Source organism: Trichosurus vulpecula, chromosome 5 (assembly GCF_011100635.1).
Source record: "Trichosurus vulpecula isolate mTriVul1 chromosome 5, mTriVul1.pri, whole genome shotgun sequence".
Classification (NCBI taxonomy): Eukaryota; Metazoa; Chordata; class Mammalia; order Diprotodontia; family Phalangeridae; genus Trichosurus; species Trichosurus vulpecula.
The window spans coordinates 278,112,681-278,139,132 of NC_050577.1; the positions used below are offsets into that span (position 1 = coordinate 278,112,681).

Sequence of the window (26,452 nt, forward strand, 5' to 3'; positions counted from 1 at the left end):
ATGTTGATGTCTTGGTAATTCTCTATTATGTATGGCTTGAATGCCCCAAGAAGACAACTGAAAATTCTGTTATTGACATGAGGGTCAACAAGTAGCCACCTCACCATCCCTTAGCAGAGAATCATTAATTACTACTCTTATCTTCCTTCCCTGACCCTTACTGTATGGATTCTCATGTGATACCTCTGGTGGCTCGACTGGATGATTCTTTGAAGGGCACACAACTTTATTTTCCTCAGCTGGGTGGCATATAGTGGATATAGTGCTGGGTCTGGAGTCAGGAAGATCTGGCTTCAAATCTGACCTTACACACTGTGTGACCCTGGGCAAGTTTGCCTCAGTTTCCTTAACTGTAAAACATGGGTAACAGCACCTCCCTCACAGGGTTGTTGTGAAGATCAAATGAAATAATTTTTGTAAAGTGCTTAGGGCAGTGCCTGGCATACAGTAGGTACTTAATAAATGCTTATTCTCCTTCCCTCTTCAAAGGATTCAGTTCCTTCTTCTTCAGAAAGAACCCCAAATCTTGTGTGTGTTTTTTAAGGTCTAATTGTTACAGATGTCATTTTTCTTTCCTATCTTCTCTATGTAAAACTCTTCTATTCTTCAACTTCTGACAAGGGTCAAAGACAAGAGTCAAATCTTCCCTTCTCAATCTCAGTACCCTTTTTTCCCCCTTTGAAGTCTTATTTCTGTATATTTTGTTTATTAATTTAGGAATGTAAACAGTTTATTGAGATCCTTATGCTTACTGTTTGACATTTACCTTCTTATGCTTCTCTCAAGTATTGTGTTTGAATGTCAAATTTTCTATTCAGCTCTGGTCTTTTCATCAGGAATGCTTGAAAGTCCTCTATTTCATTAAATATCCATTTTCCCCCTGAAGGATTATACTTAGTTTTTCTGGGTAGGTTGTACAACTCTTGGTTGTAATCCTAGCTCCTTTGCCTTCCAGAATATCATATTCCAAGCCCTCTGTTCTTTAGTATGGAAGCTGCTAAATCTTGTGTGATCTTGACTGTGGCTCCACAATATTTGAATTGTTTCTTTCTGGTTGCTTAAAGCAGGGCTGTTCAACTTTAGGTTTTTATTGAAACAATCGACAATATATTTTGATTTGCCATTTTAGTGAGAGCTCTGTGGTAGCTCGGCTTCCTTTACTAAAGGATTTATGTAAATTTCTATGCTTGTAGGAGGGCCCGCATAAATTGCACTGAGGGCCACATGCCACCTGCAGGTCACATTTTGGATAGCCCTGGCTTTAAGTATTTTATTTTTGACCTGGGAGCTCTGGAATTTGGTTATCATATTCCTGGGAGACTTCATTTTGGGATCTCTTTTAGGAGGTGATTGGTGGATTCTTTCAATTTCTATTTACCCTCTGGATCTAAGATACTGGGGCAGTTTTCCTTGATAATTTCTTGAAATATGATGTCTAGGCTCCTCCTTTGAGCGTGGCTTTCAGATAGTCCAATAGTTCTTAAATTATCATTCTTGGATCTATTTTCCAGGTCGGTTGTTTTTCCAATGAGATATGTCATATTTTCTTCTATTTTTTTCATTCTTTTGACTTTCTTTTATTGTTTCTTGATTTTTCATGAAGTCATTGGCTTCCACTTGCCCAGCTCTAATTTTTAAGGTATTGTGTTCTTCAGTGAGATTTTGTACTTCTTTTCCTATTTGGCCAATTCTGCTTTTTAGGAGCTCTTTTCTTCAGTGAATTTTTGTACCTCCTTTTCAATTTGGCCTGTTCAGCTTTGAAAAGAGTTATTTTCTTCAGTGAATTTTTGTGTATCTTTTGCCATTAGGCCAATTGTGTTTTTTTATGGTTTTATTTTCTTCAATATTCATTTGCATCTCTTTTACCAAGCTGTTGGCTCTTTTTTTCATAATTTTCTTGTATCACTCTCATTTCTTTCCCCAATTTTTCCTCTACCATCTTATCTTTCTTTAACTTTTCTAGGAATTCTTGTTAGACATGGGTCCAACTAGCATTTTTCTTTGAGGCTTTTGTTTGTAGCTGTTTTTACATTGTTATCTTTTTCTGAGTTCATATCTTGTTCTTTCCTGCCACCATACTAGATTTTATGGTCAAATTTTTTTTGGTTATTGTTGTTTGCTCATTTTTCCAGTCTATTTCTTGACTTTGAATTTCATGTTAAAGTTGGACTCTGCTCACCTCAGGGTGGGGAGGCACTGTGCTAAGCTTCAGGCTTTTTTGTGCTATTGTTTTCAGAGCTAGTTCTGGGGGTCTGCAAGTTTTTAGTGCTTCCAAGGTGGTGTGATCTTGGGAGAGGTATAGTCGCTGCTCTCCTGATCTGCATTTTGGTCTGTATCCAGTAAGGGTCCCTGGTTCCCTGCAGCCATAAGCTCTAGGACTCTTTGCCTTAGAACTGCAACCAGGGCCCCTGATCCTTTGTGACCAACCCCAAGTGCTCTTCACAGACCTGGAACTGTAACCCAGGACTGCCTATGGGCGATAGAGTTGCCAACCAGTGCTGGCAAAGGGTCCCCTGTAATATCTTTCTGACCAGTTGTCTGACCCCCTTACTGTCCCTGGGTCAAGAGCTCCTGAAGCTGCTGCCCTGGGCTTTGGACAAGCTTCCACCCTGGTGTTGCAAACTTCTCCTGCCAACCTCCTAAGTTTTCTTTGGTCAGAAATGTCTTACTCTGACCTTTTGTTGACTCTGCCACTCCAAAATTTGATTTGAGGCATTATTTTAAAGTTATTTGGAGGGGAGTGTTGAGAGAGTTCAGCTGGGTTACCTCTAATCCGCCATCTTCTTCGGTATACTTTAGGAATGCTTCCCTTCCATTTCTTTCCCAGGAGATAAAATTATACTTTGAAGATAGTTAATATCCACTTGGCTATGGAAAAATAGAAACATCACACACTGTATAATTTTCCCTATTCTCCCTAATGATTGAGACTTTCATTGTGTGTTTTTTTAACTACTTGTGGATGTTTATACCTCAACCCTAAGCACTTAGTTAAAACTTTCACCTCTTAATAATTTGACAATCCCACTCAACTTCCTTCCCTTAGTCTCAGCCAAATCATCACGCTCACTCCCTTTCAGCCTTGCACCAATCTCCTACTGTTTCATCAGTTTGCCCCACCCACCATTTTGCTTTACCCTCCCATTGTTACACTTACTTTTTCCTGCTTACCTTGCCTTGTCTCAACAGCTACCTTTTCCTTTTCTTTCTTGAGCTGTCCTATGCAGTTTCTGCTCCATCGTCCTTCTTCATCTTTTTATGTCCTTAATTATTTTTGATCCTACTTTCCCTTTCAACCAGGAAGTAGAATCTGGTCCAATATTTTGACCTGAAAATTGTTCTCCATGAAATTTTGCTCGATTTCTCTAAATTTCTCCTCCCCAAATTCCTTCTCTGACATATTTCATTAGTCCAAATCCTTCCAAGTCATCGTTTTCTTTTCCTTCCTATTTGTCTAAAGTCATTTCCTCTTCTCCTGCCCTCCGTCCACAACCTTCTCCCACAAAAGCTTCGAGTAGAGGTCAAAAAGGAGCTAATACAATAATCAGAACTTGTGACAGGCAAAACCAACACCAGGAATTTTGATATTAAGAAAAAGTAAAGTCCAGAGCTGAGATGCTCATATCCTATTGGTACCACTCTGAACCTGAGGGCTTCAGCTGAGATTGTTTTGGCCTTGACAATGGACTGAGTCAGGCTCAAATTGCACTTATGTTGGGCTTCATGTGAGACTTCCTCCCATCCTTGGGATTCTCCTGAGTTCTCTAGAAATGTGGGAGTCTGACTCACCCTAGCCTCTGCTTCAGAAACCAGTAAGCCCAGAGTTTCATTCCCTTGAGCAATTGCCAGGCAGCAGGGTTTCTGTGGGAGTTAATTGTCTGTTTGGCCTGGCGCAGATCTCCTTCTTTTCCCATTAGGGTGCTCCCCAGCTTGGGGAACCAGAACAGCAACACTAGCAGCTCCAGATTGCTGCATCTATCATTCCTCCCACCTGGTAGACTTTACTTCCTGGAACATAGGCCCTGTTGAAGCACGGGTCAGGTTTCCTGGGCGACACCTAGGCCCTTTCCTGCCAGGGCTTGGTGGTGGAGTTGTTGCCTCTTGAACTCTGATGGGATAGGATTCTGTGCATAAGAGCCTACCTCCTATTATAAAGACCAGGGTTCTAGTACTATCTCTGCTCACTTAATCTCTCTGAGCCTCAATTTCCTTTTAGCAAATAGAGTCAGTGATGCCTGTTCTACTTACCCAACAGGGTTGTGAAGATTAAATAAGATCATGTATCTGAAAGTGCTCTGAAAAGCTCTAAAGCGTGATCCAAATGTCAAATTTTATATAGCAGCTGGCACTAAGGAAGTCCTGAAAAAGGAGTCTATGTCAAAGTACATGGAACTGACCAAGAAACATTCCCATCTACTTCCCCAAACTATCATCTATGGGGTCCCTGAAGCCCATTTCCAAACTGGCTTACTCCCCCAGAACAATTTTTGTTTTCCTTGATGGCATAGAGTTTGATTCCGGGATATGAAGATCAAGCTCAGGAAAACAGAATCCTTAGGGAAACTGCTGATTGAATCTTGGGAATATTGGGAGCCTACAGAAGCAGCACTGACACATGGAAACCTATGGTTGATAGAGATTGGGATCATAGGATCATTCTGTCAATCAGCATTTATTAAGCACTTACTAAATGCCAAGCACTGTGCTAAGTGCTGGGGACACAAAAAAGGTCAAAATGTGCTCCCTGCTCTCCTCTTATAGGGAGATAACATGCAAAAAGTTATGTGCACGTAAGACATATACAGTGTAAATGGGAGGCGATTTCAGAGGGAGGGCACTACCAAGAGCAGCAACCAAAAATAATCTCTCCCAGAAGGTATAAGCTGACTCCTGAAGGAGACCAAGAAAGTTCACAGGTGAGGCAGGAGAAAATTCCAGGCATGGGGGATAGTAAATGAAAAAGAACAGTGTTGGGAGATGGAATGTTGTGCTCCATCTGTCTATAGGGTCCCTGAAGCCCACTTTCAAATGAGCTTAACTGGTCAGTTCACTCACCCCAAACAACAGCAAGGAAGGCAGGGCCATCGAATCACAGAGAATGTAGAAAGGAATAAAGTGTCAGAAGTCTGGAAAGATAGGAAGATCCAGGTTGTGAAGGGCTTTAAATGCCAAACAGAACCTTTTATATTTGATCCTCAAGGCAACATGGAACCAGTGGAGTTTTCTGAGGGGGAGGAGTAGGGAAGGTGTGTCGGACTGAAGGGAGATGAGTATGCGACGTGGTCAGGCTTGCCCATTAGCAAGATCACTTTGGCAGCTGAAAGGAGGATAGATTGGAGTGAAGAGAAACTTGGGGCAAGGAGACCAACCATCAGGCTGTTGTAATAAGGGCTTGCATAAGGTGAGGTCTTTGAGAGTAGAGAGAAGGGTATATCCTGTAAGAAAACATCCTGCCCAGGTCCTGGTAGATGATAATTCTATATGGCTGTGTAAGTTGGATGTAGCTTTTAAGTAACTTAAATGAAAATGAGCCAAAAATGTTTCTTATATCCATGGCAGACCCAGTCAATTCATAATGATCATCAGTCTGGTCTGGAGCTTGATGCTAGGACACTTCAGTTTCCAATATCCCAATGAATACATAAATAATATCACATGACCTGGTGTGTGTGTGTGTATTTTTTAATCAGAAGTTCCACAATTGGCTCCATACAATTTTCCCTGGGTGTACCATTTTTTTCCTGTTCCCTTCTTTCATGGGCTCAGTGGAAATCCAAGTATCTGTCCATAACAGGAATTGCTTACCCATTACCCCAATGAACCAGTTCAGCCCAGTCCGAGCTCTAAGAAGGACAATAAACAGAGTTATCTCTGCTTTGCTTTGTTTGATGCAGTCAGTGAATTTATATGGAACTGAACTGAGGGTTCTGTTCAGGCTAGAAAAAACTAGATTTCTGGGTCCTCTGCATAGTGGATAAAAGATGAATCTGTGGATATTGGGTGGCATTGCATAGGGCCAGTTATAAAGGAAGAAAGTAAAGGGTTGAGGATGGAGACTTGAAATAAATAGGAAGTGGGCATAAGGTATGTCCCCTCATGCATGAGCCCTGGAAGGAAAGATCGAAAGAGTATTGAAGAGTCCTTTTATTGTACTATATGGAAATGCTTGTTTAATTCTATAAATTAAAAATAAAATTTAAAATATTTAAAAGAGTCAGTAGTAAGAGTACTAAAAGTACCAGTACCAGTACTGAAAGGTATGCGAATGTTAAAAGCAATCGGATAGAGAAATGTCCTTGGTTTTGTCAGTAAAGAAGTCCCCATTGACCTTAGTAATTATGGGTTTTGTGGAGTAGGGGGTGGGTGGGACGGGAACGTTGGGAAGGAAGAAATCAGACTGGAGAGGAGCCAGGGTCATACTGGCTCTTGGTCAGAGTTGAAGGAGACGAAGTAGGAGTGGCAGAAATCAGCTTGGTGGCCAGTATTCCTCCATAATTGTTAAACAACCATGAGTGCAGGAGCAAAGAAGTCAGTTTTTATGGATGAGCCACTAGCGAAAATTGGAAGCTCCATGGCAAAGGAAGTCCAAACAAGGCAGCAAAATGGGGGAATGCTGAAGGTATCAACAGTAAAGTCCCCAAAAATAACTGAGAGGAGAAAAAGGGAAGAGGCTATTTGTCGTCCACTTAATGATTCCTTTAGAACCTAAGTGTATGAACCAAGAATGATTTTCATAACTGCAATACGAATATACAAAGATACATTTCCACCTTGCCTTTGACACTTATCGTATGTGTGACCTTGGAGAAGTTATTTGTCTTACTGGACTTTAGTTTCCTCATCTGTAAATGAAGGCCTTGGACTGGAAGCCCTCTGAGGTTCATTCTAGCTCTGGAGCTAAGGTTCTATGATCTTTCATACTATACCTCTCTTTATCATCTACACAAGGAGCATAGGCCTAGCAAGGAAAGTCAGAGGTTTCCCCGTACTTCCAAGGGATCCAAGCTAGAGAGCTTGCTACTTATCGTCTGTGTGTCTTGGTTTCCTGTTGGCCTCTTGGTCTTGGAAAACCATTTCCAAATAATGTTTGATTTATTGGTTTAATTTGCCTTAATTTGGACCTCTTTTTTTTTTAATAGGCTGCTCTGTCTATGGTGGATATGTAATAATCTTATGATGACAGTCTCTTAGTTCTCTTGGTAGGAGAATTATGCATCTGTGCTTAAGGCAGGGCTTCTTAATGGTGTGTGTGTATGTGTGTGTGTGTGAGAGAGAGAGAGAGAGAGAGAGAGAGAGAGAGAGAGAGAGAGAAAGAGAGAGAGAGATGGACCCTTATGACAGTCTGGTTAACCCTTTCTTAAGATTCTTAAGATCATTTTTTAAAATAATTGCAATAAATGATAAATTCCAATTAGAGATTAGTTAAAATAAAGAATTTTTTCCCATCCAAGTTCCTGGAACACCCCTCCCTCCCCCCAAATCTATCCATGGACTCCAGGGAAGGGAGAAGAGAATAAGCATTTATATAGTGCCTACCGTGTGCAAGGCACTATGCTAAATGCCTTTTATCTCATTTGACCCTCACAACAACCCTGGGAGGTAAGTGTTATTATTATCCTGATTTTAGAGTTGGGGAAGCTGAGGCAAGCAGAAGTTAAGTGACTTGTTCAGGGTCACACAGCTAATAAGTGTCTGAGACTAGATTTGAACCCAGGTCTTCCTGACTCTAGGCTCAGTGCTATATTCACTGCTCTGACCTCAACCCCAGGTTAAGAACCCTTGGTTAAGAAGAAGGAGAAAGGTCGCAGGGTCATAGGTTTGGAGTTAAAAGGGACCTCAGAAGCTACCAAGTCTATCCTCATTTTATAGATAAACTGAGACCCAGGGAGTTTAAGTGACAGTCTTTCCCATTCCCTCTCAGTTTTGGAACTGCTCAGTCTAGCATCCATGCAACTCGGATGCCATTTCCTGGCCAGGCCAAAAAGACTTCCCAAAGCAGTCAAGGAAGGCCATAGGCATGAAATGCCAAGGAAGTAGCTGGAATAGGAATCCATAAATTAGTTGTTGGCAAATGACTAAAAGAGAGAGCAGGTTAGCAAAGTCATTTCTGAATTGTCCTCTGCAGTACATGTCTGAATTTCAATTGATTGTGGGTGGTGACCGTACTTCTGGGAGTTTGAGGATTTGCACATCACCGTGTATCTGGACAATAACATCCCTGCCCTTGGGAGACAAAATCTGGTTGGAGAGATATTCTACTTCCCCTGGAATCTCCTGGTACCTCCATTCACAAGCCTGTTTAACTTCAGATGTCAATCAGATAAACTGTCTTTCAGATGAGGGAATCAGATAATGGAATATTCTATAATATGCTTCAAACTAAGGACTGGAATATCTCTAAAATCTAAAACTGCATTGTTGACAAAGCCCACATGATGAATATTTTATCCTGGATCTAAAATATGTGGGGTATATTTATGCTGCCAATGATCACTTATATAGATGTTAAGGCCCCAAAGGCTACCAACATATTCCTTTAAGTCCTGGCCCCCATAAACCCATTGGAGGTTCATGTCTCAGTTTCATGTTTTGGTCAGTAGGTTTTTGGCAGGAGAAGCAGGCAATGTCCTCCCTAACCCCTGGCTTTCTAGAAACTCCATTTATATTTAGCCTAGGACTGCCCTCCACCCCCGTCCAGCTACTTCCCAGCTGGGCTTATAATTGCAGACCATCCAGAGAATTATAGGGTCCCAGCTCTGAGGGGGCAGAAGAGAAAACAGTTTCTTATGGAAACTGACAGCTATGCTTTCTTCGAACCAGACTAGCTCACAGGCATAAGTTTGTTAAGTAGGAGAGTAGGGTGGAAGTGGAATGGGCACGGGCAAGGCATGGGAGGAGGCAGACTGGTGGCCCTGAGGGGGTGGGAACCACACTTTTGGAAGTCATTTTAGGGTTGATAAGGACTGATTGGAAACACAGAGTTGGATCCAATGTAGTAGAAAGGAAGGAAGGATTTGAGCTCAGGGCAGCTAGGATGAGTTTCCCTGCTCTCTACCATCGGCTGGGCCCTAAGTGCAGTTGCTGTTCTTGTTTTACTTTGTTTTGTTTTCTCCTTGCAAATGGAAGTCCTGTACTGTGGGCAGAAGTGACTTTGATTGTATGATTTTTTTTCAGAGCCACCTCTCCATCCTGTCTCATTCCTTGCTTCCTTAGCCAAGCAAGCTAGAATATTGCCTTCCTCCTCCACCCATCCACTCCCAAAACTGCCATATCTCCCTATTCTCCCTCTCCTCCACCTTAGCAAAACAGAGCCTTCGTCCCTGTACACAAGCTAGGCTTTTCTCCTCTCATATTCCGATGAGAAACATCATTGCAAAATTTACTCTTAGTGTCTAATACAGGGCTATACAGAGTATTAGTAGGGTTATCCTGTCACTTTCTTTGCCTTTGGGGTAGGGAGGAAGACAACCTTTTCCCCTTAGCCTAGATAGTAATGGATCTCATTTTGGCCTCTGGGGAAGAAGAGATTATAGAATTATTAGAGCTAGAAAGGATCTTAGATAACATTTCATCCAAACCTTTCATTTGACAGAGGAAGAAACTGAAGTTAAGTGACTTGTCCAAGGTCATACAGCTGGCTAGTGACAGAGCTATTATTAGAACCCAGGTTTCCTGACTTTCAGCCCAGTGTTCTTTATGTCATATAGCAAGCTCATTTGAGATATTCCTCCTACCATCTAAACTCAATTTCTAGCTTCAGTTTCAGTCTATTTTCTCTAGTTCTGTCTTTAGGGGAGACAATAAATCACTATCTTATTTATAAAATTAAAAGAAAAAAGCTTCTGAAATGTGCAGGAAGTTTTTTGTTTTTGTTTATTTTTGTTTTGTTTTGTTTTGTTTTTTGTATCACTCAGCCCATTAAATGAGAAGAAAATATCAGCTGGGATTTGGTCTTTGTTGTCCCAGCTTTCACCCTTCTACTGCCTTTTCTCATCAGAGATCCTTTTCCTATTGTCCAATTGGTAATTGGAAATTACCTATTACCATCTTTACTGAGTGCAGAGCAAGAAGAAATTTAAGCTGTAGCAAAGGAGATTTAAATTAAGCACAGAAAACAATGAACTTCCTGGTGGTAAGGAAAATGAGGAATGTCACAGAATTTCCTCTTCCTGGAAATCTTGCACAATAGGGTTAGAAGATGATCTATTCTTCCTAGAGATGAGGAGAGGGACTCAACAACTTCTGTCATCAGAGGACTTTGGAGTGCCTGATTTCTACTGAGAACTATTTAGGGTCTCTGGTCATGAGAGAAAGAGGTTAGTCCCTACTTTGGGGAATCTTGGAAGTTTTGCTTGAGAAGCACTTATATTTCACTTTAAGGTTTGTAAAACACTTTACAAATATTATCTATTTTATCCTCACACTGTCTGGAAGGCAGGTACTATTTTACACATGAGGAAACTTAAGAAGTTTAAGTGGTTGCCACTTGAGTTCTAGAAAATAACAGGCTCCTTGGTGTTCTTAGTTTCCATGACTCTGGAAGTGTAACAGAAACATACCCTAGAGCTCAGTTTCTTCATCTAGGGTTCATCAACTTGTTTCTTTTTGAAAAAAATCATTATGTGTTTTGTGCATTTAGAAACATGATTCTTTTTAAAAAGGGGTCTGTAGGCTTCATTAGACCAAAGTGCTGAAGTAGTCCATGATACACACAAAAATAGGTCAAGAGCTCCTGCTCTAGAGGCTAGAGACCACACCAAAGAGTTTATGGAAGTAGGTAGGAAAAGAAATCAGTCTTTCAACTCTTTGGCCAATGTGTGTATCTGTAGGGGGAACAGATGCAAACTGGACTCTTTTGAACAGGTAAGATGTAATGGATGATTTCAGGGGGCTCAGCACATTTGAAGTGATGACTGAAGTGCCAAGAACCTCTTAGTGGGAGAGAGAAACTGGAAATCAATTCTTGTTCCCATGCCCAGAGGTACATACAGAAAGAAACCAGTTTCACAGAATCACAAGATCTCTGATTTGGAAGGCACCTCTGAGATCCAGTCTAACTCATATCTAAATAAGAATCCCCTCTACACCATGACTTACAAGTGATTATTTAGCCTTTTCTTGAAGGTTGTGAGATGCAGAACCCACTACCTCCAACGTCATCCTAGTTTTGAATACCTTAATCTAGGGAATGGACTTTCTCTAAAACCCCAAAATACATTGTAGACTAAGCCCATCTGATGAATATCTTATCCTGAATCTAGAATATGTGGAATATGTTTATGCTGGTAAGGATCACTCCTACAGGTGTTAAAGGCCCTGAAGACTACTAACCTTACCTCTGTCTAGTGAATTATAGCAAGGATACTTGAGTCTTAGGGTAGAAAGGTTTACTCTATCCCTTCAGGCAAGCAGAGTACCTGTCCTACGGGCTCTTCCAGAAGGGTTTAGGATAGGTTGGGTCTAAACAAGCTGCAATATCATGAAGGCTGGATGTAAACCAAAATACTGACCTATAAACCTGGCTCTTACTGCAAATCTGGATCTATTATTGGGTTCCCTAGGTAATGTGAGAAGGGACCCCAAAGGAGTCAAAACCAGTAGCTTCTCCTTCCTATAGTGATGGAACCCTTCCTTTCAAGCTCTATCATTTAACTGCCCCATGACTATTTCTGGGATCCTATGCTGGTTCTGGATGGTAGCCTTCTGTGGGGACTGTAGTAAATTATGCCCCAGGGCACAGATGCAAAGGAAACAATATCTCTGAATAGATCTCCGCTGATTTCCCAAGAGGAAGGATAATTATATATGACTGGTAGAGTGGGACCTAAAATCAGACTCAGAAGTCTCAGGCTTCCTAGAAGTGGCGATGATGAAGTCCCACTTAGGGATGTTTCCTCGCTAAACCTTCAGCCATTAGATACACACATACATACATGCATACATACATATATATATATATATATACACACACACACATATATGTGTGTGTGCATGTATATATGTGTCTATGTATATGTACATGTGTGTGTGTATATATATGTGTCTATGTATATGTATATATCAGAAAGCAGCTAAGTGGTACAGTGGACTGGAACTTGGCCTGGAGTCAGAAAGACCTGATATCAAATCCAGCCTCAAGCACCAACTATGTGACCCTGGGCAAGTCACTTCTCTGTCTCAGTTTCTGTACCTGTTAAATGGAAGGGTTGTTGTGAGGGTCAAATGAGACAATAATTGGAAAGCACTTAGCATAGTGCCCAGCATGTAGGAAGTGCTATATGAATGTCAGCTGCAGCTAGGTGGCACAGTGGATCAAGCCCGGGGCCTGGAATCAGGAAGAACTGAGTTCAAATTCAGTCTCCAACACTTGCTAGGGGTATTAACCTGGGCAAGTCATTTAACCTCCATTTTCTCAAATAGGGATTATAATAGCACCGACCTCTCAGAGTTTTTGTTAGGATCAGATGAGATAGTGTTTCTCAAGTGCTTAACAGTGCCTGGCATACAGTAGGCATTATATAAATGCTAGTCATTGTTATTATTAAAAAACCAAGGCCTGATCCCAAGCCTCTCACCTCTCAGCTATCTGTCCCCCCTTTTCGCTTCCTTTTGTGTGGGTGATCACCTGTGCTCGTGGCTAGGGCTTATTCTTCTTTTTCTGTGTGTGTGTGTGTCTGTCTCCACAGATATGTGTCTATATTCCTATATGTGCATCTATGTAACTATCCCCGTATGTATGGCTTTTATACATAGCTATGTATATGTGTGCTCCCAGAATCATTTTTTCTGGACTTTCTCCCCAAATTAAAGCTGAGACCACAAAGCTCTCCCAGGCTAGTGACCGTCCTGGCCTCTCAAAGGCAGCAAGGAGACCACACTAAGAGAACAGAAAGGAAGAGTAGGTTGAAATGTGGAAGTACATGAAGTGTGGTGAGTGATAAGGGTTCAGACCAGTCCCATACCGATGAAGCGTCCAATGAGGATTTATTGTGTCTACTGTGTGCCAAAGCATGTGATAGGTGCAGAGACAAGTATGTATTTGTATACACATACACACACACATATATATATATACACATATATATATGTGTATATATATATATACACATACATACACATATACACATTACCTTCTACCACATAGCCTGGGGCAGCTAGGTGGCACAGTGTTTAAAGTGCTGGGCCTGGAGTAAGGAAGACCTGAGTTCAAATCTGGCCTCAGTCATTTACTAGCTGCGTGGCCCTGGGCAAGTTGCTTAACCATGTCACAAAGAGTCAGACACGACTGAAAACACTGAAAAACAACAATACATATAGCCACCCCTGAACTCCCTGAACTCTATTTATTCTCTAATAAATACATGAATATATTAAATTTAGATATATAATGTAAATATATTTATAGTATAGTAAAATATATTTATATAAATATGAATATATTATATAATAAACAAAATACACAGACCATATTAATATGCCATGTGAATAGGATATATCATATATTTACATGTAATATAAATATACAATATATAAATATGTTTATAGTATACCAGTAAAATATGTATGAATATATTACATAATAAATGAAGGGGATGGGTTCAGAAGAAGGCTACATGTAGAAGGTAGTACCTTAAGCTATCTCTTAAATGAAGAGATGAATCTGGGGGAAAAGACGGACAGGAGGGAGGGAAAGAGGAAGAGTATATTCCATGAGTAGGGAATAGCCATAGCAAAGGAGAGGAGACAGGAAGTGGGTATGGTAACTTAGGAACAGAGAGATAGCCAGTTTGGCAGGATCATGGAGTATGGGAAGGGGAGTAATGTATAATGGGATTTGAAATACACATTGAGGTCAGATTGTGAAAGCTAAACAGAGGAATTTGTATTTTATCTGAGAGGCACTAGGAAGCCACTGGAGAAATTGAGAAGCAGAGTCATATGATCAGACCTGTGATTTAGGAAAACTATTTTGTCAGCTGAGTGGAAGAAGGATTGGGAGTGGGAACAGTTTTGAATCAAGGAGGCCAATTAGAAGGCCATTATAATGGTCTAAGTGAGAAGTGATGGGGGCCTGAACTAAGGCAGTGGTTGGGTGAGCAGGAAGAAAGGGGTCATATTCAAGAAATGTTGTAGTGGTAGGAATATCAAGGTTCAGCAACTTATTGAGTATGTGGAGTGAGGGAGAGTGAAAAGTAGAGGACAATTCCGAGATGACAAACCTAAGAGATGAGAAGAATGGTGGTGCCTTTAGCAGAAATAGGAAAGTTTGAAAGAGGAGTGGATTTTGGGGAAAAGATCATGAATGCTGAATGATAAGGGCATGAGGTTTTGAGATGGAGGGAAGGGAAGAAATGGGAACTCATGAAGGTGAAAGTTCTCCATTTTTACAGTAAGGTAGGAGTGGGGCTTCTCAGTTGAGAGGGCAGGAGGAGCAGGAGGTATGGGAAGCTTGAGGAGAAAAGAGAAGATTTGGAATGGCTTCTGTGAGACATGATCAAGGTGAGGAAGATGCCTTGCTGCAAGGAGGGTCCAGTTGAAACTGATGAACACGAATTTCTAATAGACCTTGTCATTGTGGTCGTGTGACTTTCTCCAACTCTGTGAGTAGGACTGGAGGAGTAAGATAGTGAGAGTAACCTAGTACTGGGGTTTGGCAAGGGATGAGCAGAATAGGACAAAGGAATGAGGAATTTGAGACTGGAGAATAGTGTGAAGTTGAATTGGTTAACTATAAGGATATCGGAAAGGGAAGAAAGAGGAGTCAGAGTAGAGAGATTGAAGGTTGAGATGAGGATCAAGAGCAGGTAAAGGTGAAGCGTAGGGAGAGATGGAAAGATAAGTTATGGTCAGTTAGAGGAATGTCAGAATTTTTTATTAAGAAAGTGGAAAACTTGGTGTTTTCCATGGGTGACATCCAAGATGCGATCATCTCTGTGTTTGGCTAAGGTAGGCTGAAGTCAGGAGACAGAGGAATTGGGAAGTTAGTGAGTTTGGGAAAGTATCAGTGTGGATGTTAAAATTTTCTGGTAAAGACAGGGATTGGAGAGGAGAGGAACTGTGTAACCTAGGTGCTGAGCACCTTGAAAAAAAGAAAAATGGTTTGGGGGTTGGTACACAACAAGACACCTTGAACTATATAGGATAGTATATAGAATGTATAGTTTTAATAGAATGAAATTCAAAATAGGACAGATTACTGAATGACAGCAGTGAAGAAAGGGCCTGGAAGTGACAGTGGGGAGCAAGGTTTATTCTGAACTCCCCGTCCAGGACCATTGTGTATGTTGGAGGTGGGGGAAGGGTAAGTGAAGGCATAGAAGGCATGCGGCAGAGAGGATCTCAAAGGCATGGATACAATGTCATCTGGTGGAAGCCAAGTCTCAGTGAGAGCAAGTAGATGGAAGGAATATGAGAAGAAAAAATTCAGAATTAAGGGAAGTTTGTTCACCATGGTATGGGAATGCCAGAGAATGCAATGGAATGATGGGTAGGGTTGAGGAAAAAAGAGATGAGAGACCAAGCAGTGGAGCTCTGGGATAGTTTACTTATGAGCTCTTGATTCAATAATAAAGGGATAGGGAAAGTAACAGGTGGTAGGAGTCTGCTATAGTGGATGACAGATGAATTATAATGCTCACAATCTCAAAGGAATGTTATTGCTGGACAATGGCCATGGATTTCAGGGACTGGGTTAGGGCAGGGTGTGACAGCTGATTCAGTCTGGACTGGGTGGGGGCAAGGCTCCTGGTGTTGTAACAAAGGAATTGAGATTGGGCCTCTGAGAATCCATGCATCCAGAATACCAATGTGTAAGAGAAACCTTCTCTATGTGATCACAGCGATCGAATCTTTCTGAGCCTCAGACACTTACTAGCTCTGTGGCAATAGTGAGTCACTTAACCTCTCAAAGTCTCAGTTTTCTTATTTGTAAAATGAGGGAGTTGGACTAGATGACTTCTGGACCTTTTCTGTTCTAAATCTGGGGCAATCACTGCTATCCCCAGAACCTGGTCTGTGGAAACACTGAAGTTACCTAAATAGCCTGGTTTGTGTGTGGACAAACTAAGACAAGCTCGCAACTTGTCAAAAGCCACCTTACTGACAAGAAAATAAAATAAAAGTAAATTAAAGCCATGGAAATGGATGAGATTGAGTTCTTATCCTGAGGCAAATATGGTCTAGTTAGGATGTAAGTATATGGATTTAGTGCTAGATTCTCAATTTAGAGCTGGTCAACCTTTAGAGCAAAAGATGATACTGGTCAGCCCCATCAACTGTCATGGAGAAAGTGCTTTACACATCCTTAAAGGAGTATGAGAGGCAGGGTGGTGAACCAGCCTGGAAGCCAGGGGGACCTGGGTCTGAGTCTCATTTATGACACATGCTGGTAAGTCCAGGAAACTCTCTAAGACTCTAAGTTGCAAAGATGATGACAACCTGCATTGGTAGAGGGAGTTTCCTTACCTGGGAGTTCCCTGTACCAAAGATATCACGGGTCTAGATCTTATCGAATTTAGTGCTAGCCCTCTATTTTCAAAGGTTCATAGATTTAAAGCTGAAAGGAGTCTCAGAGAACACCTAACCCAAGCCCCTCATTTTACTGTTGGGGGAACTGAGGTCCAGAGACATTTGAGTGACTTTTCTAAGGTCACATATGTAATAAAGTGTCAAAGATGAGGTTTGGATCCAGGTTTTCTGACTCTGAAACCAGTGATTTTTCTACTTGGTAATAATTCACTTTACAGATGAGGAAACTGAAACCCAGAGAGGTTAAATAACTTATCTGTGGCCATATAGAGGCAGAGCAAGGATTCAAGTGCAGGTCCTCTGACTCAAAATCTAGCAATTTTTTCCATCCAGTTCTACTTCCTTTTCTTTTTTTCTCTACACTATCAGCAATGGATTATCGTATAAACCAGTTATACAGGCTTCCAACCCAAAGTCATTTTTGAAAGAAACCATGGATAGGTCTCTTCCACAATGTCCTAATCTTCTCTTTAGATATGGGCCTCCATGTCCTTCCTTTTGGCCCTAGGGCATACTGTAATTAATAGAAATAATAACTCGTTTTTATTTATTGCTTTCTTCACAACAATTCTGTGAGGTAGGTAGTGTATACCTGTTTGATAGAGTGATTTATTCAGGATTATATGCCTAATAAATATTGGAGTCAGGGCTTGAACCTATGTCCCAGCAATATTTTCCCCATTCCATTAGGCTGCCAGTGTTAGTCAACGCAGAGCAGAAAGAAGACAGAATACCTGAGTTCCAGTTCTGGTTGTGAAAATTCACTTCTCTATTTCCTTATCTGTAAATGAGGATAATAGTACTTGTATAATAATAATTATTATTGGAGCTAGCATTTATATAGAACTTTAAGGTTTTGTAATGCACTTTACATATATCATTTCATTTAATCCTCACGATAACACTATGAGGTAGGTTCTTCTAGGATGCCCATTTTATAGGTGAAGAACCTGAGGTAGACCTTTGTTTGTTAAGTGCTTTGCCCAGGGTCACACAGTTAGTAAGAATCTGAAGTAAGAGAACAGTGATTCTTTCCCAGTGTCTGTGCAGGTCTCCAATGAAGGGAGCTTGATTCTCTGCTGGCAATTCTGGAAGCCTTGTTAGTGGTGACAAAATCATGTCTGACATTTCTATGTTTTTCTAAGATCATTGACCTCATCATTTCTTATAGCACAATAGTATTCCATCATAATCATACACCACAACTTGTTCAGCCATTCCCTAATTGATCTCTTGGCAGGAGGAGCATGAAACGGAAGGCCCTATTCACTTGTCCTTTCAATGGTGACTGCCGCATCACCAAGGACAATCGGCGTCACTGCCAAGCCTGCCGACTGAAGCGCTGTGTGGATATCGGCATGATGAAAGAATGTGAGTTCCTTGAGGGGAGATAGGGTGGAAAATAGAAGGCTAAGCTGAGGGTGCAGAGCTACGAAATCAGAGCCCACAAGAAGGGGCTTAGAGAACAATGTTCTCTCCTGTTCTCATTCCGACCACTGCCAGTGGGGTAGGTCTAGTTTGAGTTCTGGGATAAGGCAGGGAAGAGCCAGGTTGCTGCTGTCCATGGTGTCCCTCATTTGAAGGGCTCAGTCTGACTACACCTCTATGTCCAAGTTTCTACCTGGGAATTGGTCACTACAAGTCTGCACATTTTCTAGATCCTATATACAAGGGACTAAGTTCTAGGAACGTAACTACCCTCTAGGTCTAGGCCTTGGGATAAAAGGCTACAAAGAATTAAAAGAAGGTCAGAAGCAGTATGGAGGCATCACCCTCTGGGCTTGGAAGGCCTGAAAAATCCCTGAGCAGTCATCTTTGGGTCTAGCTAATCCTGCCCTTTACAATGACTCATACTTTCTGAACTCACCTGAGTGCCTGAGGGCTGGCTCCTTGAAGAAACTATGGAAGGAGAGACGGCAGAGAATATCAGGAGCAAAGCTAAGGGAAATCTTGGAGGGTAGCCTAAACTTAGGAAAGGGAGATGATATAACACCATTAAGGGACTACTTAGAGTTGTCCTGGGGGTGCAGGTGAGGACCAAGATGAAAGATGTGTAGAGATGATGGAATCTGGTTCAGAGTTAAAAATAACCCCCTGGACTTTGCCTTTGAGCTGTAGGCCTAGTTATTTTTTAACCAAACCAGGAAATTAAATTGAACATAGCCCTCCAAGGCAACTCATTTCTGCTCCCCCTGGCCTACGTATGGTGAGCGGTCCTGCCCTAGCTTTCTTTATTCACCACCCTAGGATTATTGCTTCCTCTTCTGCACTTGCTACCTCCTCCCCCTGGTCACCTAAAGATAGAGTTTTTGCCCTGCCTCAAAGAGAGGCTTGGATGAAAAGAAGGGGGAAGGAGCCTCTGAGGCCAGAATCTCTGAGATGTAACCATAGAGGGCTCCCTGGCTACAGTCGAGTTTGGACAAATGAGACAGGGAGGTGTGCCAAGAACACTCACATAACAGAACTTGGGCTTTGGGAATTTCCTTCAGTGAAGGAAAGAAAGAAATCCTTCCCATTGTAGAACCAGCGTCATGCTCTGGTATATAAACCATGGACCCTTATTCCTAGCCCCTAGTACCTGGTCTCCAGCCAACACTTGAACTTCCTTAAAGATGTTTCTGGGCAGTCGTTCATTTTCGCCTCCGCAAGAGAACACATCAGGTCTGGACCCGCTGATTTTCAGGCCAGCACCCTGCCCCACCCAGGATAAGTGTTTATCCTGAAGAAACTGGGGGCAGGAAGGTATGGATGGTCTTATAGACTTTTCCATTTATTAATTCAATCAACAAATATCTATTAAGCAGCTACTGCATACAGGGCACCATATTAGGGAGCATACTGGATATATAGACCATATACTGAAGAAAGTGGTATATTAGAGTATGTAAAGAGCACTGAGTCCAAAGACTTGAGTTCTTAGGATCAAAAGATCATAGGACTAGAGGACCTCAGAGGCCATCTAGTTTTAACCCCCTTATTTTACAGGCCTTAGGAACCAAAGGCCCAGGAAAGTTAAGTGATTTACCCAAAAGTCATTCAGGTAATACACATCAGAGGTGGGATTCAAACCCAGATCCTCTGACTCCAGACCCCATTCTCTTTGCACTGTACCATTTATTTACCATCTCCCATGTTCCTAACTAGATTTTACAACTTCCTTTTTTATCCTTGCTTCATTGTTTATTCATGCAGAAGCTTTTCAGTCTCATAGGGGACCAGGTTCCTGAACTCTTAGCTTCCTGAGCTCTGCTACACCCTCCTCCTCTCCCCCAGCATGTAGCAGCAGTACAAAAGGTGCTAATGGTGGTACCCAGCCCCCAGATGGCTATGGCAGGTCTAGAGCATTTGGGGATAGGAAAATGGGAATCTGACTCACTAATAAGTTAAGCCTAGAAGGAGAGGCCTATTGTGGGACCATAGCTCCAGGTAAAACTGAAATGGATCAAGACCCTAGCCAACAGAAATCAGGAGACCAAGGTTCTACTCTTAATTCTGTCACTCATTGGTAGCATGACCTTGGGCAAGTGGTTAACCTCTTTGGACCACAGCTTCCTTAATAACAGAATGAGGGATCAGAACTGAACAATCTGTAAGAGCCCATTTACCTTTAAAATTAGGTGAGACTGTATGATCTGTGACCCAACAACTAGAACTTAAGTGACCCTTCCAGCCCATATTGCCTGAAAATCTCCTTAACATGCTAGGAAAGCACTTTGGAACCTTCAGTTTCCCTGGAAAGGAGCCTGAAGGTTATTCCTTCTTAGTGGTTTGGAGATACATACGGGAAGATGGTAGACTACAGACTCTACCCCTCCTCCATACCCCACAGACAAGTGCGGAGGAATCCCAGCTCAGCTTCTGTTGGTGGTTGCATCCATGTATCCAACGACCCATATTGATTTTGTCTGTAATCTTGAAGGCTGGGTTTACATCACACTAAAACCTAGGCTTTTTCTGGCTAGAGCAGGGCCACAAACCAGGGCGACTCTGCAGCCATTCCAAGCAATAAGTATACTGGGGATAGGGGAAATCTGAATGTTGCTACCTGACCTGCTTTGGAGGAAGCTTTCTTGGTCTGCATTTGGCAGGTGCTGTCAGCTGAGGTAACCCCTAGACATCTCTGCCAGGCATCTAGGTTCATTCATCCTCTTATCTCCAGGTACTTCTAGGTCTGTGTATCCAAGCTAAAGATTTTTTTTCTTTTCCTGAGCTGTCCCTTTTCACTCATGCACCCAGTCTGAGGTTATCAGTTACCACAATCTAGATTTTGCAGCTGAGATATCCCTTATCTCACTACTATCCTGCCCTGTCCTGTTGTATAACTTTTCATGTGTATATGTCTTATTCTTCTTATCATAGACTCCTTGTTATGCTCATTAATATCTGCCATTATCATCTCTGTAGACTACCCCCAGTCTACAGTCCTCAGTCTTGCCTCTGAACTCTCATACCACTTATTAACTTTGTACGTTGGGCAATTAGTCATCTATTGACTTGTGACATGTCTTAGACTTTTATCTTGAACTTCTATTTCAGCTTTGCATTGTTCTTTAACTTGTTGCATATTTCTATTTTGTCTAACTCCAAGCTCTCTAGGCTCCAAACTATTTGAAGCAGACAGACCTTCTATAACACATCACTTATCCAGAAGTCACTCACTTATCTAGCAACCTCAACTAGTAACTTAGCCAAGAATTAAGAGATAAGAAAAAAAATCTCAGAGTAGCCAAAATAATGGCACAAAGTCCATGCTATAAATTCTCACCTACTTTAGATTGAAAAGTTCCTCAGTTCCTTATTCAGGGTCTGATTACTCTTAGTTTGTAAACAATTCTACCAAGGTTAGTTGGCTTCCCATTTCCCAGCAAAGTAGACGTGGCCAATTCGAAAGGGTTAGTGGGTACCATAAGTTCTGCCATAAGTAGTCAGAATGCTAACAGGAGGACATGGCAGTCTAACAATGGGGGAAGACACTAGCAAACTATTTTCCCAAATTGGTGAAGAACAAAATGTGTAGCCGCTCCTTGAGGTAGGGGGAAAAAGCATACACATTTCAGTTATTCCTGAGGGCATCACTATATTACAGTAATTAATTTTTATAATCTAAGTCTAGTTGATGACACAAAACTACCATACAAGAAACTAGACTGTATCTTCCTTCGTGACCCCTCCCCATCCCCCACACGTGCCTTGCATGTGCTAGATAATAAATACCTTTGCATTGCTGGATGAGACAAACACAAAAACAAGGCAACACAATTAAGAGCTAAACTGCGTAGAATAGACCTTAAGTGTCATTGGGACTTAGAACAGTTTGAGCTGGAGGAGTGAAGGAGGACTTTCTGAAGGAGATGGGGCTGAGCCTGGATAGATTGATGATAGGATTTTTTTGCGGGGGGCGGGGGTAGTTTACCTCAGCCTTGTACTAAATGCCTAATAGGTGTCAGGCACTGTCCTGGGCACCTGGACTACAAAGACAATAATGAAATAGTCCCTATTTCTTTGTCTTGAGTTCTAGTCCCTAGACCTCAAGGGCCTTACTTCTATTAAAAGAGGAAATATGCAGATATATAAGTATGTATAAGGCATATAGCAAAGCAGGCACAAGGTAATCCTGGATAGGAAGGCACTGGTGACTGAGGGTACTAGGGAAGACTTCCTTCAGAAGGTGGGGCTTAAGCTGAATCTTCAAGGAAGCCAAGGTGAGATTGGAGAGCATTCCAGAGGTGGGAGACAGCCTGTGCAAAGGTTTAAGATAGCATATCTGCCTTCAAGGAGCTTATGCTCTAGTTGAGATGCATACATAAAAGATAAATATTTCTCTATATAATAAATGCTTCTTTATTATTATTACTAAGAGTACTAATTATTTTGTTCTCTATAAAATATAGTACTTTATATTTTACATAGCATTTTATATCCATAAAATATAGTGCTTTATTATTAGTAGTAGTGCTAATACCACATAGAATTTCTGTAGCATCTCAAAGAGTTCTTAGCACTATACCACACTATATGCTCTACTGTATAAGAACAATAACCCTCATGTATATTTTTAAACACCAGGTGCTATTGCTAGTCACTAATGTGATCCTATTTAATGAGGGTCAGACTCTGGGCAAATACTACTTTCTGCTGGTGGCTGTGGCTCACACACTATCCTGCTGAGGGAGGAATGCTTGGATAGTACCCAGTTCTCTGTGGTTCTCAGAGAGTATGGGTGACTTTCTAAACCCCAACTCTGACTGTCTGCATGGCCACAGCTTCTCCTCAGTCTAGGAAATATTTTTTTTCCAAATGAGGACAGCTCTGAACGTCTTACCGGTCTCCTTATCTATTTGACTAAGTTATCGTAATACACCATTACCCCGGCCCCTACTACCTAAAGACCAGGTAGGTTACATTTGACCCCCAGGGGTTTTCCAGTACCCTTAAAGGGATTGAGAGTCTAAACTCTCTACAGATGGCTCCAGCCCCCACTGATAGTTTTCCATCAGTGAAGGTATCCACTTCTTCCCCAGTACCATTGCCCACTAAGAGATTAGAATTTACACAGAAATATTTATTTCAAAAGATATAATCAAAAATTTATAAACTCACTCCCACAACATGGGGAAGGGGCGCATCCTCAGTCTCTGGGGAAAGGGAAGCTGTAAAAGTTCACAGCTTAGCTCTCTCCCTATATAGCACAATCCCAGTTCCAAATCCAATCTCCTTCGGGCTTGAGTGAATGGCTCCCTTGACTTCTCAGGTCTTCCATGAGTACAATCCTGGCTCCAAAGTCACCATCTCTTGAATCCCCCAGCACCTCCAACTGAGAAGGAAGAACAACATAGAATAGAAACCAACATCCCATGCCCATTTCTTAGAATTGGGATAAAAAAGAGCAATTGCCTCAGCCTCCCCAGTTTTACAGATGAAGGCACCCAATCAAAGGAGGTTTATCCCCTACTATCCCCACTTAGTAGAGGATGCAGGCCTCTATGTTAGGCAATCTGGATATGCCTCAAGGGCCTCTCAAAGGCACCTATATCTTAGGTGAACTGGACATGTCCAAACCAGCCCAAGTTACACTATATTTAACTAAGCCCTAGTCATATGACCTTGGCATTATAGAATTAAGGCTCCACCCTCCCACCCCCATCAAAGCAACCAGAACATGCTCAGCTGTGTACAGTGTTTTACTCTTTTCATAAAATCAGTTACAATACATTATAAGACATATCACGCCAACAGCTTTTCCTAAATTCAGGCTACCCCAGCCCTTGGCAAGGTGTTTAAAGTTGAATCTACCTATGGTCAGTTCTCCTGCAAGTAGCCGATATATAGCAGGAAGTATAGGAAACTTAAAACTACCTCCCATTGATTGTCTGACTACATCCAGTCACTAAATAATGACTTCAGGAACTTTGGATCTGAAGACCTCTTTGCAGCACGGAACTGAACATGGACTCAGATGATCAGAGAATTATAGAGTTGAGAGAGAGCACAGCAGCCATCTAGTCCCACATATGCCTGAAAGGAATCCTTACCATAATGTACACAAGTGGATACCTCATCTGGCCTCCACAGAGGGAAAGCTGACCAACTCCCAAGGAAGCCCAGCCAACTTTGGGACAGCTCTCATTCTTAGGAAGTTTTCTCTGACATCAAGCCTAAATTTGCCTCTTTGTAACTTCCATCCTCTGTTTCTTGTTCTCTGTTCTGGGGTCAAACAAAACAAGTCTGATCCCTCTTCCATATGACCTGTAGAATTTAAATAGGCAAAGAATAAAGATATTGTGGATGGGTTGAGGAAAAGGATAGAACCTGAGTAGAGTAGAGGGAGGTGATGTATGTTGGTATAAGTTTGGATAAGTAGTGGAGGACCCCTGGAGGTTTTCCAAGTCAGATTGGGAGAGTAACTTAATATCTATAAATAATGTATGTAATAATAAATAATATAATAAATATAAATTAATAATACATAAAATAAATACTATAAAACTATAACCAGCATGATAGCAAAATGATTGTTTTCAGAAATCCTTAGCAACCCAAAAACCTCGCAAAAAGGAATTATGTGACAAATATAGGGTAACTAAAGCTGAAAATATAAGATAAAACAGAAACACCCTATGTAGTAAAAAAGAAAACCTCATGAAATAACATCCAAGAACTGAAATAGCTCCCACTCGGTATCTCAACTTACGTTATTCTCACTCCCTCAATCATATAAACAAACTCACAAGCTTAAGATTTATAGTCTGGCTGTAGAAGATCTCTGCACCCATGGCAGTGACTCAGCCTGCAGCCTACTTCACCCATCAAGAGGCAGTAAACTATGCTTCTGCCCAGCTAAGCAAAGGAAGCATAATTGGGGAGAAGGGGCAGAAGATGGAGACGGTGCAACCTGCAGCACAGAGTCATGGGCTCTGCTATGTGTGGGGAATAGCCAGCATTTAAACAGCTCTTTAAGGTTTGTAGAGTGCTTGCTTTTTACAAGTATTATCTTATTTCATCCTTATAACAACCCAGGGAAGTGGGTGCTATTATTACCATCCACATTTCACAGATAAGAAACCTGAAGCAGACAGTAGTTAAGTGACCTGCCCAGGGTCACATAGTTAATAAGTGTCTGAGACCAGATTTGAACTCTGGTCTTCCTGACTCCAGGTCCAATGCTCTATCCACTATGGAAAGGGCAGTGGATACTGAGTTAGGGCCAGTCCTCTCTACCCAAGTTTACTTTAGGCAAGGACCTGGTCCAGGAGGACCTCACATCTCCTAACACAAGGAAGCTGAGGACAACAAGCATACTCAGACTTGGAATCTGTGTAGCAGTGGAAGGGGGAGAAGCCAAAGAATGAGGAAGGATTTTAGAAGCAACTGACAAGGAATACAAGAGAAACACCCAAAGACCAAAGTTTGAGAAAGAAATTCTGAATAAAAACCTAGCTTATAAATAAATAAACCAATAGGATCATAAAGACAGAAGGAAGAATGAATAAATTTCAGAAAATGGCCAGAGCACAATAAAGACATACTCTGAAGGAAAATGAGTTAAAAGAGATTCTGCAAACTTACCAAATTTCAAGTAGCAGGGAGGAAAAAAGTCCAGAATAGTTCAAAAGATAAATAAAATGATTAGAAGAAAGAAAATAGGTCGGAGATCAGAGATATCTGTGAAGAATTTAAAAAACATAAACCACAGAGTAGGAAAAAATGAATATACAGTAGAAAATCTTCCAAAGAAGTAGGGGCTCAGAAAGAAAGAATAACAAATTTGAAACAAAAAAAAATATATACTGAAGTGGAAGAAAATTTGGCAGAGAAAAAGCAAAAGGGAACCTAATTAAAAGCATACATAAATCCTATACAAGCCAAAGTAACTGACCTTGAAAATAGGATGTATAGAGATATCTTAAAACATCCTAAGTCTCTCAAAGGAACATGGCAAATCAAAAGATATTATAGGAAAAATACAAAAATACTGTCCGGAACTTTGGAATGTAGACATAAAAACTTTTATCATTCAGATATACGTATTATCACCAGAAAAATAAAAGAAATCCATATTGCAAAGTCCAAAACATCTAGTGCCAATATTTTCAAAATGTCAATAACAGATTTTTCAGCCAGGAGAAAACTGTTCATGTAAGAAGAAAAAGTAATTAAAATAACCCAGAATTATTCCATAGTCAAGAGAAATCAAAGGAGAGAATAGAATATAATATCTTCCAAAAAGCAAAGACTCTTAAGCTCAGTAACATACTTTGAAAACCCCACTCTAATGGGTCAATGAAAAAAGATGATCTTTCAACAAAAAAGATATTTGAGATCTTAAGAAAAACAAAGAAAAAAAGATGAGCAGATTATTTGACTTGCAGTCACCCCTAAAGAACAGAAATATAAGAAATGATTACTGAAATGGTAAATTAGGGGC

The 26,452-nt window shown here is 41.2% G+C and overlaps 1 protein-coding gene across 1 annotated transcript in view; it reads left to right on the forward strand.

The window, feature by feature from the left end:
- VDR (vitamin D receptor) overlaps nt 1-26,452 on the forward strand; it is an 86,282-nt gene that overhangs the window by 42,569 nt on the left and 17,261 nt on the right. The window contains exon 5 of the mRNA XM_036761327.1: nt 17,768-17,898. Coding sequence (XP_036617222.1) covers nt 17,768-17,898 — 131 coding nt within the window. The remainder of the gene's footprint in view (nt 1-17,767; nt 17,899-26,452) is intronic.